The sequence below is a fragment of the Lissotriton helveticus genome, chromosome 8 (genome assembly GCF_964261635.1).
Source record: "Lissotriton helveticus chromosome 8, aLisHel1.1, whole genome shotgun sequence".
Classification (NCBI taxonomy): Eukaryota; Metazoa; Chordata; class Amphibia; order Caudata; family Salamandridae; genus Lissotriton; species Lissotriton helveticus.
In genome coordinates this window covers 746,569,371-746,584,088 of record NC_136069.1, presented here as the reverse complement: position 1 = coordinate 746,584,088, position 14,718 = coordinate 746,569,371, and the positions used below count along the sequence as shown (strand labels likewise).

The window sequence follows — 14,718 nt, the reverse complement described above, 5'->3', positions numbered from 1 at the left end:
CCTATCCCCAAACCTACAGCGCTTGCCAATAAACAAGGTTACATGACTGTGGCTGTCTCTTCTGTTATGATGTGTCTATTCCTCCCAGACAAGGGATAAAAAGGGGCTTTAGTGTGGCAGGATAGGCCATTTTGGCAGGATGACTGGGGAGGAGTTTTACACAGCACTGAATTATATTTCACAGACCTTGCCTGCAGCACACACAAAGGCGATTGCCACAAGTATTTTGTCACCCCAGACATTTTGGAGACAAAACCCATGAAGGGCAGGGGAGTAGACCAGGTTTTCCCCTAACACATAGACTGACACTGGGGGTAAAAGGTGGTACTATCAGACACCAAATCATATCCCCTCTGGACCTGTCGAAGATTTAAAAGAATGATGCCCTGCTGCTGGAAGGACTACCCTGCTGCCTGAGGAAGGAAGACTGGACCTGTTCTTTCAATCCAGGGCCACCAGAGTGACTCCAAAGGCTAGCTGACTGCCCTCCTGGTAGTGCTACAGGGGCACAACAAAGTCCAGAGACCCTCCAGTTTACATGCCTGCTGCTGCTGGAGTGAGTCCTGGCTCCCAAGCAGTGCCCCCGTGGGTCTAAGGCTGCCTCCTCCAACCAAAATCCAAAACCTGGGACATGCCTGCAATCCGATCCGACAAAGATGCATGCCCAGTAGGATTGACTATGCAGCAGCACCCTCTTTGTTATTATAGATAGCATCAAATCCCTTTTAGCATTGGGACCTCTCATTGATGGAATTTCGCCTTGTGGAGCCCTCTTCAGATACCAATGGCAGCCTTATCCCACTGGGGTATTTCGAGCTCATTAACATTTCCAAATCCAAAGGTAGAAATCTTCACGGGACTCAACCTGCTGATTGTATCTGACCTGCATTCCATCCCGGCCGGGCATAACTTGTGTCTTTGTCTGGATCTCCTGCAACCAGATACTAGTGACTGACACTTTGTGCATTGTGGTGCTATTTTTCAATAGAAGCTTTACAAATTCAAAACTTCAGATCTACTGATTGAATTTCATTCCTTTTGGTGTCATTTTATTTATAAACAATTACTGAATTTTTCTAAATTTGTGAGGGATTTTTCTTGTGTTGTATTTTCAATGTATTACTGTTTGTGTGCTGCATAAATAAATTACACATTGCCTGTAAGTTAAGCCTGCCTGCTTTTGTGCCAAGCTCCCAGAGTATTAAGCACAAGTTAATTTAGTGACTCTAGTCACAAGGATTGTGTTTGTGATTTGAATAGAGCTTCCATCCCTCTCAACCAATAGCCTCCAATTCTTTCAAATCCCAAATTACACCCTTCTTCATTACTTGAATACCCCACTTTTCTGTTATCCTTGTCATCCACACATGACAACTATGTTTTATTCATGCCCCTGCAGATAACTCCTTCCTCCTAGCATAGCCATGTCTTTGTAATTTTAGTTTTTCCACTTGCAGGTGCGGTCAGCTTTTTTAATAAGAGACAGCTCCCGCACCATGATATGTTGTTGAGTTTTATGACAAAGAAACAATCCTGCCTTTTGAATCTTGAAAGGCTGCAATCATTTAATTGATACCGCCCTTTTCTTTATAATATCATCTAACTCTTTCACTAACATGTTCTTTAAAGGGCAAGTGTGTTAGCAATGATCTATGGGCCATATCCGTATTCCATGGCTATGATTATAGATGTCTTCTGCCAGTTGTAATCCCTCCATCTGTAGTGACATTGGACCACAAAATATCAAAAATAGTGTTCAAAACAGATTTTAGCATAACTGCATATTGCCTAGCACTACGGTGCAATCATATCCATTCTGTACAATGTCAAATGATTGTTAAAAATCTTCCATTAAGGTTTATGAGGCTTAAGCTGCATATGTTGCAGTGCAAAAAGAAATCACTGTCTCCGCAGATGCTCTCTTTGATGACACTTCAATCTTCCCATCTATCGGGTCTGATGTTAAAGAATCCTCTAGCCATAAAGGATGACATACTATCTAATAGGCAGCTAATTTTCACAATTTGTGAGAGTTTTTTTTTAAATTCAATATTGGATACCTCTTTGAGAGGAAACGTGGAAATTGTGATTTGTCAATATTTTTCCTGTAGGAAAGTAGAGTATTATGTGGTGTGGGGGCTAGACCTCCCCATGTAATACTATAACGGTACCGAAAAGATAGTAGTTGGATTCATTCTAATAAATCCATAGCTCAGTTCTGGTGGTGTGGCAAAGAGTAATAAGGCTTTACTGAAGGAACATGTGTTAAGCATTTCAGAGTACCACCATGGGTAAATGATGCAACTTGCGAGAAATTCGACACAAATGTATAAAAATAGAGTGTATTTTTATCTCAATTCATACATCAAAATTAGTGGAATACCATATATATAATGTATAGAGTTATAGATTTTTGAAGCAAAGTAATACAGTGACAATTTAACATTGTGGCCAGTGGGAACAACTACTAGTGACAATCCATCACTTACCGGTCAAGCTGCTTTGTACACTTGCAGGGTACAGGTGATGCGGGTCTCAGGACCAAGCCCCAACAGTCAGTTTAATTTTGTCTGGCCAGTGGAGCCTGGGTGCAGAGTTGTCTTGTCTATCCATGGTGCTGAACGTTAGCTGCCGGAGGGCTGCTCTTACCGCTTAAATGGCGCTGCTGGGAAAAAGATGCAAAACCATAACTAAGGGGCTGCTGCTGATGTCAGATAAATGTCTGATGGAGTTCCCTCTAGGTGAAACGTTGAATGCAGAGGTCAGCTGTCGGACTGGTGTCCAACAAGCCTTGGCAGCGATAAGTGGAGCTGAAGTAACTTCGATGTCGGTGGTCGAAAGGAATGAGGTGGCAAGGTTTATGGAAGGCAGGACTACAGTTTCCATAATGTTCTAGGCATTAGGATTTGGACGCTTCCTCTGAGGACCCGATGGCCAGCGATTCTTCGGATCTGGAGCATTGTTTTACCCTCAGTTTGCAGGGGACTAGTGCCACTAATTCAGGGAAGTCTGAGGGTGATAAAGGTGTCCACCGGGGTCCCTCTATCTGGGGGAACCAAGAAACAGCCTAGCACAAATATTGGTCTGGCAGTTCCAGGTGCATTGCCACAGGTGCAGGGTATCCCTCTTATGCTTGTCATAGACACAGGTCTCTTCTTCTGTGTTCTTTGATGCAAGTTGTTCAGGACCTAAATTCTGGTGTCAGGGGTGTCTATTAAATCCTAGACTTAGGGGAGGTAGGGGTGTGATAGCAAGTAGCCAAAGGGTTACTAGTCCCCGCAGCTAATCTGCCCTTGTGGTGACTACATCTGGGGCCGTGGGTCACCTTTTTTACCCAGAACCCTCTATTCTGTCACTCCTAAAGCTGACCTTAATCTATTTTCAGTACTCAAACCAGGCTGCTCACCTTGGAAGTGTGGCTAGCCTTCTGGGGGTGTTCACACCCTTGACTAACTAATTTCCCGCCTGCCTGGGTGCAAAAGTGCCTGAGGAAGGGGTAGGGTGGTTTCCTAATCTGGGAGTCAGGCCTGATGCATATCAGGGGGAGTTGGTGCAGCAAAGGCTGCACCACTTTGATGTGCTACTTCACTAGCCTGCTTGGGAGGAGGAAGAAGTCCTAACTTGTTTTTGAATATAGCGAGAACTGCCTTTGATCTTACTAGGGAGAGTCACAGATGGATAATAATACATGTTCTAGAGAGCGCACAGAAACACACACAAACGTTATCACCAGGGCCGGACTGGCATTTTAGTCTGTCAGACTGGAGCCATTGGAGACCCATTCTTAACCCCTTCAGCGCGGCACAAATTTTCACGCTGTGCTGAAGGTTCTAGTGAGCGGGCGGGGCCGTGACGGAGCAGTTCCGTCATAAGCACAGCCCAACCGGCGCTTATGACGGAACCGCTCCGTCATGAGCACATAAGGGGTTAAAGCTAAGAGCTGCTGCTGATGCTGCTGCCATCTTTCCAAGCAATTTACAACAAGGGGTGGTGATGGACAGAGTCTCTGAATTAGGCAGAATACTCTCACCCAGTCAAGAGATCAGGGCTAGATCCAACACCGTTTTTTAGCTCATTGCACCATCCCAGTTTCAGAACCCGGCTGTATGCAAACTGGTCTGTCCCTGGCCCAGTGCATCATGGGAACAGGGCAGACCAGACTACAAAAGCCAATTCTTACACTGGGAAGGAAACAAGCTTCCGGGGACCGGTTTCTGGCATTTCAGCCGTCTTCGGCCCGGCTTGCTTGAATCCTGATGGTGCAATGAGCAAGGGACTCACATCTGAGTATACCCTTCCACGCTTATGGTGGACAAAATAATTTACAACAAGGGGTGGTGATGGACAGAGTCTCTGAATTAGGCAGAATACTCTCACCCAGTCAAGAGATCAGGGCTAGATCCAACACCGTTTTTTAGCTCATTGCACCATCCCAGTTTCAGAACCCGGCTGTATGCAAACTGGTCTGTCCCTGGCCCAGTGCATCATGGGAACAGGGCAGACCAGACTACAAAAGCCAATTCTTACACTGGGAAGGAAACAAGCTTCCGGGGACCGGTTTCTGGCATTTCAGCCGTCTTCGGCCCGGCTTGCTTGAATCCTGATGGTGCAATGAGCAAGGGACTCACATCTGAGTATACCCTTCCACGCTTATGGTGGACAAAATAATTTACAACAAGGGGTGGTGATGGACAGAGTCTCTGAATTAGGCAGAATACTCTCACCCAGTCAAGAGATCAGGGCTAGATCCAACACCGTTTTTTAGCTCATTGCACCATCCCAGTTTCAGAACCCGGCTGTATGCAAACTGGTCTGTCCCTGGCCCAGTGCATCATGGGAACAGGGCAGACCAGACTACAAAAGCCAATTCTTACACTGGGAAGGAAACAAGCTTCCGGGGACCGGTTTCTGGCATTTCAGCCGTCTTCGGCCCGGCTTGCTTGAATCCTGATGGTGCAATGAGCAAGGGACTCACATCTGAGTATACCCTTCCACGCTTATGGTGGACAAAATAATTTACAACAAGGGGTGGTGATGGACAGAGTCTCTGAATTAGGCAGAATACTCTCACCCAGTCAAGAGATCAGGGCTAGATCCAACACCGTTTTTTAGCTCATTGCACCATCCCAGTTTCAGAACCCGGCTGTATGCAAACTGGTCTGTCCCTGGCCCAGTGCATCATGGGAACAGGGCAGACCAGACTACAAAAGCCAATTCTTACACTGGGAAGGAAACAAGCTTCCGGGGACCGGTTTCTGGCATTTCAGCCGTCTTCGGCCCGGCTTGCTTGAATCCTGATGGTGCAATGAGCAAGGGACTCACATCTGAGTATACCCTTCCACGCTTATGGTGGACAAAATAATTTACAACAAGGGGTGGTGATGGACAGAGTCTCTGAATTAGGCAGAATACTCTCACCCAGTCAAGAGATCAGGGCTAGATCCAACACCGTTTTTTAGCTCATTGCACCATCCCAGTTTCAGAACCCGGCTGTATGCAAACTGGTCTGTCCCTGGCCCAGTGCATCATGGGAACAGGGCAGACCAGACTACAAAAGCCAATTCTTACACTGGGAAGGAAACAAGCTTCCGGGGACCGGTTTCTGGCATTTCAGCCGTCTTCGGCCCGGCTTGCTTGAATCCTGATGGTGCAATGAGCAAGGGACTCACATCTGAGTATACCCTTCCACGCTTATGGTGGACAAAATAATTTACAACAAGGGGTGGTGATGGACAGAGTCTCTGAATTAGGCAGAATACTCTCACCCAGTCAAGAGATCAGGGCTAGATCCAACACCGTTTTTTAGCTCATTGCACCATCCCAGTTTCAGAACCCGGCTGTATGCAAACTGGTCTGTCCCTGGCCCAGTGCATCATGGGAACAGGGCAGACCAGACTACAAAAGCCAATTCTTACACTGGGAAGGAAACAAGCTTCCGGGGACCGGTTTCTGGCATTTCAGCCGTCTTCGGCCCGGCTTGCTTGAATCCTGATGGTGCAATGAGCAAGGGACTCACATCTGAGTATACCCTTCCACGCTTATGGTGGACAAAATAATTTACAACAAGGGGTGGTGATGGACAGAGTCTCTGAATTAGGCAGAATACTCTCACCCAGTCAAGAGAATGTCCATCACCACCCCTTGTTGTTAATTATTTTGTCCACCCTAAGCGTGGAAGGGTATGCTCAGACATGAGTCCCTTGCTCACTGCACCATCAGGATTCAAGCAAGCCGGGCCGAAGAGGCTGAAATGCCAGAAACCGGTCCCCGGTAGCTTGTTTCCTTTCCAGTGTAAGAATTGGCTTTGTAGTTTGGTTTGCCCTGTTCCCATCATGCACTGGGACAGGAACAGACTAATTTGCATACAGCCAGGTTCTGAAACTGGGATGATGCAGTGAGCTAAAAAACGGTGTTGGATCTAGCCCTGATCTCTTGACTGGGTGAGAGTTTTCTGCTTAATTCAGAGACTCTGTCCATCACCACCCCTTGTTGTTAATTATCTTTCCAAGCAGACACAGGGAGGCTTCAAGAGACAGATGGAGGGAGGGAAGTTGAGAGTAATATTTCAAAGAAGGAGAAGACAGAGAGGAGAGAAGAACTGGATGGATGGAATAAGAGAAACAAAATGAGGAGAGGAAGGGAGCAGTCTAATTTGATTATTTTTGGCAGGTTGCTTTTGATTCCATAATCCTGCCATGGGGATCCCTTTTTGACTCATCTTTTGGTTGCCAATTGTTTCCTGTAGTTATTGATCAGGCCAATTTATATGATCTAAATATAAATAACAAGGTTAGAAAGTGATCTGACCACATACTATATGTATATTGTCATTTGGGGAATCAAATGATGAATCACATAGGCTTGTATCTAAATATGAAGATACATGTACAAGACACTGTATGTTATATGCAAGTGTAATGTGATAAGCATCCAATTGTTATTTTTCCGTAGTGGGAGAAAATCAAATATAAAAATCTGAGGTTATATAACAGAATCTAAAGAAAAAGCCAGAAATATCATTTTTAGATGTCTATATGCTTATGTTGCCCAATATAAATATAGTCTAATAAGTGTTATCTTATTTCATATATTTTGTTTAGGGGATGATAAGGGTTTCTGGATCATCATGACCATCTGTTCAATCTTCTTCACACTTCTGTTTGTTCTGCTGGGATACTTGTGGAAAAGGTGAACTCTCACTTTATTTATTCAACCCTGGACTTAATGTGCATGTAATGTATGCAAAGTTAATGTAAAGTATGGACTTGTAGAGACATTTTGAAGGTGTAAAAGAAGGTACTCTTGAAGAAGTGTCTATGGAGTGGTCAGGGACATACAATACAAATCATCAGAACAACCGTAAGGAAGTAGCATTGAGGGTGTTCACAGATCTTTAAACTTACATTCATTTCACTTATCTGAGCAATCTGCTGTAAGCTCATCTGTCTGTGTGCGTTTTACTTCCTTTGGGAGGGGAAATAGGTTATTCTGGGGGTAGAAATAAGGAAACAAAACTATTTCTTACCCCAGAAGTGCCTACTATACATAAATGCATCTACTATAGATATCTTGTCAACAAAATACCCAAGTGGCATTCCGATGTAATTACCACAAGATTTTGTATTCCAGGATAATTAAACCAGAACATAAAGTAACAGTATTGGTAACTGTGACAACTTTTGTAGAGACATCTTCCCTGTCAGCCTAGAAAATAATGTTCTTTAAATGTAATGCCAACGATATGCTAATTATTAGAGAAAATATCCAGCTATTTTAATCAGGGTACATTATAATAAAAAAGTGGCTACTGGAAGGTTACATTTCAAGGTTCTCTGAATGTAATATTTTTGTGATGGAGACCTCAGGAGAGGGAAGAAGAAAGAGAGAGAAATGAAGAGGAAAAATAAAGGGGGTAGGGGAAGAGAGAGAAAGGAGTGGAAGCGAGATGGTCTGGTTTTAACATTTTTGCAGTGGTACCTGCATCCCTTCAATAGACAGACCTGCCATGAAGTGTAAAGAGAAGAATTCAGTTTCAGTTTGTGTCTCTGCTGTCCATTTGTGAGAAAAAGTCACACACAGCATGAAATCATGATAATCTGAGGTGTTTGTACATCATATGCTCAATCGAACGCCACCTCATTTCAGGTCTTCTTTTTGCATTCATTTACAACCCTAGATATACCAGGTTTTATCTAACTCCCCGGTTTAGTCTCAAGCAGAAATGTAGCATTAATAAATGCTGTGGAATCAGAGGATAAGATCAGTAACAACTTCATGGCTTGATTTGCATTTTCCATTTTGTGAGCACTCCCTCTTCGCTTGCAGTCTTAACAGAGGCTAACACCACAAGATGTCCTGTGGTATAGAGATGGTCTCTACTATCCCATCTGTTTCCCTTCAAGGATACTGAATGATCAATAGGTAAATAGTTTCTAAATTCTGAGAAACTTCACAGCCACAGTCCTAGTCTTCTTAAGCTCATCGTTTGTCTGTATTATTTGCTGTACACATTATTTTGGTTTCAGCTGTGCTCTTTAATCCATTGTGCCTTTCTTGTCTCAGCACATCAAACAGATTATTTATGGTCCTACATAAAATAGGCCATATGCATCTGGGCCTTGTTTGCCAACATAATATGTACCTCCTTGCTTCTAGAAGGTCACGAAACCTTCTACTTGACCAATATTGGGCTAATGCTCATTAGCATGAACACCTGGATATCATGAATTACAGCAGCTTACATCTTCTGGTTCTCAAACTCTGCTTTGCATTTACAAAGCACTTTCCTCAGATCAAGCCCTTTGCAATAAACTACTTACTGACTCAATTATGTGCTGATATTCCACATCCCCGTTGTGGTGACTGGTCCTATTACTTATGACCTCCCAAGAGGTAGCCAGTGCCTAGCCCCTCGTCATGCCCAACAATAGTAATTGTCGCTTCTACAAATGATTCACTTACATTAGCTTTAGTAAAACTCCTGTGCTAATGATGTCAGGTGGGTGGTGTGCATCACAACAACAGATGGAGGACAAGGGCACTGCCCTCAAATGTGTCTTCTAGACACCAAACTGACATCAACAATCTGGCTTAGACAGAAGAGCATTAGAACACATTTGCTATAAAGTAGTTTCTCTGACAGCTGTTCTGCCGCATTTATGTTTTTTGGACCTCCCTGTGCCCTTCACCCATCATTGAGCCTGACAATGATGTGGGCCTTCTGAGTAAACTTCTGTTTTAAGGTTTTGAGACCTCAGAGAATTATTCTGTCTGATGCTGACTGCTATCCCCTTTACCCAGGCTATGGAAGACTGGTGACAGATTTATCTACAGTCAATGGTAATGGCCTTTATATGTTCACTGCTTTACAGGGAAGCTCTACTGACTATTTCCATTGAAGGTCTGTTAAATCCTGCATAACTTGGGTCCTTAGACTTTAGTGTGTCTGTGAGTTGTGTTCAAGCTGCATAAAAGTGTGTGTATGTGAGGATGGTGGTATGTGTGTTGTTTTGTGTATGCACCTGGTCAAGTGGATTGTGGCATTGATTGAATTCCACTTTTGCGTGCATCAAGAGATAGTAATTAACATTGTGATGCTGATCAAGGTCCATGTCAGGCCTAGGAGCCTGCATGTACACATTCTCTTCACTCCCTAACGCAACTATTTCTGGTGCGAGATAGAAACCAAACCCATATCTCTTCTTGCTGAATAATCAGTTCATTTCAGCCAATCCAAAAAGGATCAGGAGGGGCAGCACTGCTACATAATCTGGGCATGAGTTGGTCACGCTGAGGACATGCCCATTATGACTGAAGGGACCGCAAGAAATCTGAAAGCTGCAGATCACCTTCACAGCCAAGCCTGGCCAACAAAAAGTATACGCCAGTGCCCACAGTACAGTATTCAACATTCGTTCTATATCCAAGGAGGTTTGCATATGAGAATAGACACAAAATAAATGGAAAGTCATGGAGTCCCAGTCCTGGTCAGGTTGCTGGTGTCGCCCAAGGCCCAACAGGCTCTGAAAATGCATTTGCTGTTGAACTACATCTATATATGGACTATGGCCCTGAGAACAGCCCAGTTGCATTAGGGCCATGTGTTGGACAATCTGAGGTATTCCCTATGCAATGGAGACCTGAGGCCCCTCAACCATCAGCCCAAGAATCAAGACCAACAGCATGTTGACATCTCCTTCAGTCATAAACAAGGGGAGTCTGCTCTGTCTCTTGCCTTCCTATGTAAGAAGGGAGCTGATTTTCAACCCGATAGAGTCTCCCAATGGTTTTGAGGAAATCACCACTTCATCTCTGGCCCGAGGATGCAATATGATGGCCTTCATTTTAGAACCATTGGGATTATCGTTCTAGGCCCAGCAGTTCCAGAGATATTGTCATCTTAACCCCAGGTTAGTACTTCAGTGCACTTAGTCTGCAGACTTTTCTTGGCACCTTTGATGGACATAGAAGATGTCCCCAGACCAGTGAGTGCCTTTGCCACTTAATAATCTTGTAACAAGAACAGACGAAGCATTGCACTTCATCCGGACGCACAGCGTACTACGTGAATAAATTCCACAATGTATTCCACAGTTTATCAATATTTCATTATCTTTATTCTGTTGATTCCAAACAATTTTTCAAATTTTCACCACTTTTTGCTCCTGCCACATGTGAGGCAGTATCTGTATACTAAAACTTCCTCTGAATCAGATATGTCCATCCAGGCCTTTTTCCGAAACATGCTGTATACAAAAATCATCCTTGATAGTGGATGTCATAGACCCAATGAATTTCAGGCTATCAGTAGCCCTTCTTCAGGGCTTCACTAAAACTGTAAAATATTCACTTTAGTATGTGTTAACGAATCCGTGTGATTACAAATCATTACGTGGTACTCGCAATTCAAAACTAAACAATCCATGTCAAGCTTTTACTCGAAACTAACATTTTCCCTCTTAGCGCGCTATTTGCGCAAAACACATTGTGCAATGAAACACCGTCAATAACAATATTCACCTTCCCTTATGCCGCTTATCCAAACCCTCCCCTCGTACATCATTAAATGGTGACTTTACTCCAACTATCTTCCCTGTACTGAAGTCCTCCGTACCTTCATAAAACTGCCTCGTTTACTCCTCCATGGCATCTCTGCTTCTGTCACACGCTGATATCAAGTACTCTTGTGCTGTTGCCCTTGTTTCATAAAAGCACGGCTAACTCCTCCCATCTGTTCCCACCAATCCCGTAAGTGGTCTGCCTTGATCACCTACTGGCCTACAATTCCCATCAACCACTCTAAAAACCACTTGTTTAATCCCTAGCTTCCCTCCCTTTCAGTGTTACAATCTAGTGTAGCCCGCCCACCCTTAGCTGTTACCTCTACATCAGTTTCAAAAATGTTTACTACATTCAGCCTGTAAAGTTTTAAAGACATCTCCTTCAGTCATAACCAAGGGGAGTCTGCTCTGTCTCTTGCCTTCCTATGCACGAAGGGAGCTGATTTTCAACCCGATAGAGGCTCCCAATGGTTTTGAGGAAATCACCACTTCACCTCTGGCCCGAAGATGCAATATGATGGCCTTCATTTTAAAACCATTGGGATTATCGTTCTAGGCCTAGTAGTTCCAGAGATATTGTCATCTTAACCCCAGGTTAGTACTTGTAATGTAATGTAATCTAAGGTTGTTTTTATAAAGTGCAGCTATCACTCCACGGAGCATCTTGGCGCTGAGAGAAACCAGGCAGCTGGACAATGTGCTGGATCAACTGCTCATCTAGGTATACCAATCATCATTTCATATTAGCCCTTAACACAATGTGTCTGGCAAGCTAAAAATCCAAGTTATTAGTGATTTCCTGAACACTTATTCAGAGGTGATTTGGCGAAGGGGCAGGGGCAGTTGGTTCCAAGCCTTTGAACCCAAGACAGCCAGGGCCTTCCCTCCCCCAGTTTTTTTCTGAAGGTAGGGATGGTCAGCAGATTTGCATTTGAGGATCTCAGATTACGTGAGGGTAGGTATCGTTCAAACATCCTCTGCAGGTATTTGGGCCCTCGTGAGTAATAGGCCATAAAAGTGATCAGTAGAACTTTGAACAATACTCTCTTGTGGATCGGTAGCCAGTGGAGGGCGTTCATCGCCGCTGTGGCCGAAGTTCTCCTACGCCTCCGACTCAGTGCACTTAGTCTGCAGACTTGTGTTGGCACCTTTGATGGCGATAGAAGAAGTCCTCAGACCAGTGAGTGCCTCTGACACTTAATAATCTTGACCACAACTAATAGGTTCTGTAATACCGTCCTTTAAATCTTAACAATCCCCAAGGGAAATTTAGGGCAAACTGGCACCCATTGCTGAACCTAATGGCTTCTGGACTAAAAGAGCCCAATGACTATGAACTTCACTTCACCACATCACCACACATCACTAGAGAACTCAAGTAAGAATGTTTTATTTGGCAAGTCAAGATGGATACTTTTTAGGAAGAATGTTTTAGAAGCTGGAGGTTGAGATGTCATAGAAGGTACATATAAATATTGCTCAGCACTTAACAAAACCTTATAGAAAAATCACTGACACCAAATCACTGTAACCAGAAACCCAGGACTGTTTTGTTTAGACTTTGAAGAGTATATTTGAATTTCTATGAAATGTTTCAGACTTTAGCTAAATGTAACCTACTAGTTTTGTCTGACGTACCTGTGAGGTCTTCAAGCAACATAAACTGTTTATTCATAGGATAATATGTATTTCCCATGATTTGCACACAAGGACTTTGACCTCAGTCTAGAAAGTACCTCTCATACATGTTTTACATAATGTTCTGATAAGTAAATGGAACTGTCATCCAAACATGCAACAGCAAAAAAATGAATGCATAACATAATAATATTAAGAGCCAGATAGACCAAGCCATTAAGCAGTTGCAAAGCCTGCATTTTACTATATCACAAGGTTTGCAGCTGTTAAATAACTTGTACAAATGTACTAAACCAATATTGCAATTCAGTAACTACTTACCGACTCACGAAATGGGTTAACAAATGCATTAAGAATCACAAATGGAAGGTGGGTGTTTATGACGACCCTTGCAAATTCTGGTACACAATGTTGTCTATCAATGGTTTTCAACCACAATTTCAGTTGCACACCATTGATCAGATTGCAAAGCAGAAGGTATCACTGTGGAATCCCTTTCCCTTTGTGAATGAAAATTAAATGTTTGTTTGAAAGTGGGTAGTTGGCCAGAGCACCACTGCAAACTCATAAGCAAACTTTTAAAACAGTACTGCTTTTGTTAAATTCAGACCAAATTCGTTACATAACAAAATGGGCTGTTTTTAAACAAAATGCACCTGTATTTAAATGCAGTCACAGATATGGTGGTCTGATGATCCCAGCAGGCCACCATCCCTGTGATGACATTCAATCTAGTGATCTACAATTTGTGACCTACCACATGAATATTTAAGACGTAGATTGAATTGTGACCAACTTCAAATAGTGGTTTTACAAATCAAGCCATTATTACATAGGTTAATTCAGGTAATATGGTTTAGTTCACAAAAAGCCAGTGTGCAATTTGTGATCACTCTTTGGGAAATAAATCTTAATACATTTAGCCCCAAGTGTTTGCTAATCCATTGCAAGATAGTCATAGTGATCATATTTGGGGCTCGATTCCGATCCGTGTCGGAAGGTTAGGAGTCCGTACGAATTTGTCGGGATTGGGAGTCCGTGCGAATTTGTCAGGATTGGGAGTCCGTACGAATTTGTCGGGATTGGGAGTCCGTACGAATTTGTTTTGGGACTGGGAGTCCGTACGAATTTGTTTCGGGATTGGGAGTCCGTACGAATTTGTCAGGATTGGGAGTCCGTACAAATTTGTTTTGGGATTGGGAGTCCATACGAATTTGTCGGAATTGGGAGTCCTACCATGGACGGGCTCCATGGGTCCCAGGCAGTCCCCCCCCGGGCGTCCCGGCCCGAGAGCGCCGGTGGTCCACCCCGCGCCTGAGGCCCAGCCGGGGTCCCTGAGCCCTGCCTTGCGTGGGCAGGCAGGCAGGAGCCCTACCGCGAAGGCTCGTGGTGGGAAGCATTTTTGATCCCGGCCATCTGCTCGCACGCAACGCTTTCCAATGGGGCGACCAGATGGCCGGGCTTCCCTGGAAGTCCCGATGAGGTGCCATTCGCCTCCCGGATCCCAGCGATGGCTACAGGAGGTCGGGTACTTTCACGCCTTGTGTCCCCTCTGTCACCTCGCGTGCACAGATTACAAGAAAGGGGGGTCATTTTCCTCCGGATTACTAGGGACAGGATACACCCGGACACCCCTCCAAGGCTGGTGGTTCTCTGCCAGGGGGACCAGATGGGCTATGCCTGGGTAACACCTCCCTAGGCCACCCGGGGCTTCCTTCCTCCAGGCCAACGGCATGTCAAATTGCCCAGGACGGGCTCCATGGCTCTTGGGCATTCGTCCCCCGGGCGTCCGGGGCTCCATCCCGGCCGACGGCATGGCAGAGTGCCCGGGACGGGCTCCATGCGTCCCGGGCATTCGTCCCCCGGGTGTCCGGGGCTCCATCCAGGCTGACGGCATGGCAGAGTGCACGGGTCGGGCTCCATGGTTTTCACGGTGGTCCTCCCCTGGGTGTCGGGGGGGGGCTCAGGGCCGACGACATTGAAAAGTGCCCAAGACGGGCTCCATGCGTCCCGGGCATTC

The 14,718-nt window shown here is 44.6% G+C and overlaps 1 protein-coding gene across 3 annotated transcripts in view; it reads left to right on the top strand.

The window, feature by feature from the left end:
• The window catches only part of LOC144772900 (interleukin-5 receptor subunit alpha-like), a 367,784-nt gene that overhangs the window by 266,322 nt on the left and 86,744 nt on the right, over positions 1-14,718 (top strand). For all 3 annotated transcript variants that reach the window (XM_078657581.1, XM_078657580.1, XM_078657582.1), the window contains one exon: positions 7,101-7,188. In XM_078657581.1, coding sequence (XP_078513707.1) covers positions 7,101-7,188 — 88 coding nt within the window. The remainder of the gene's footprint in view (positions 1-7,100; positions 7,189-14,718) is intronic.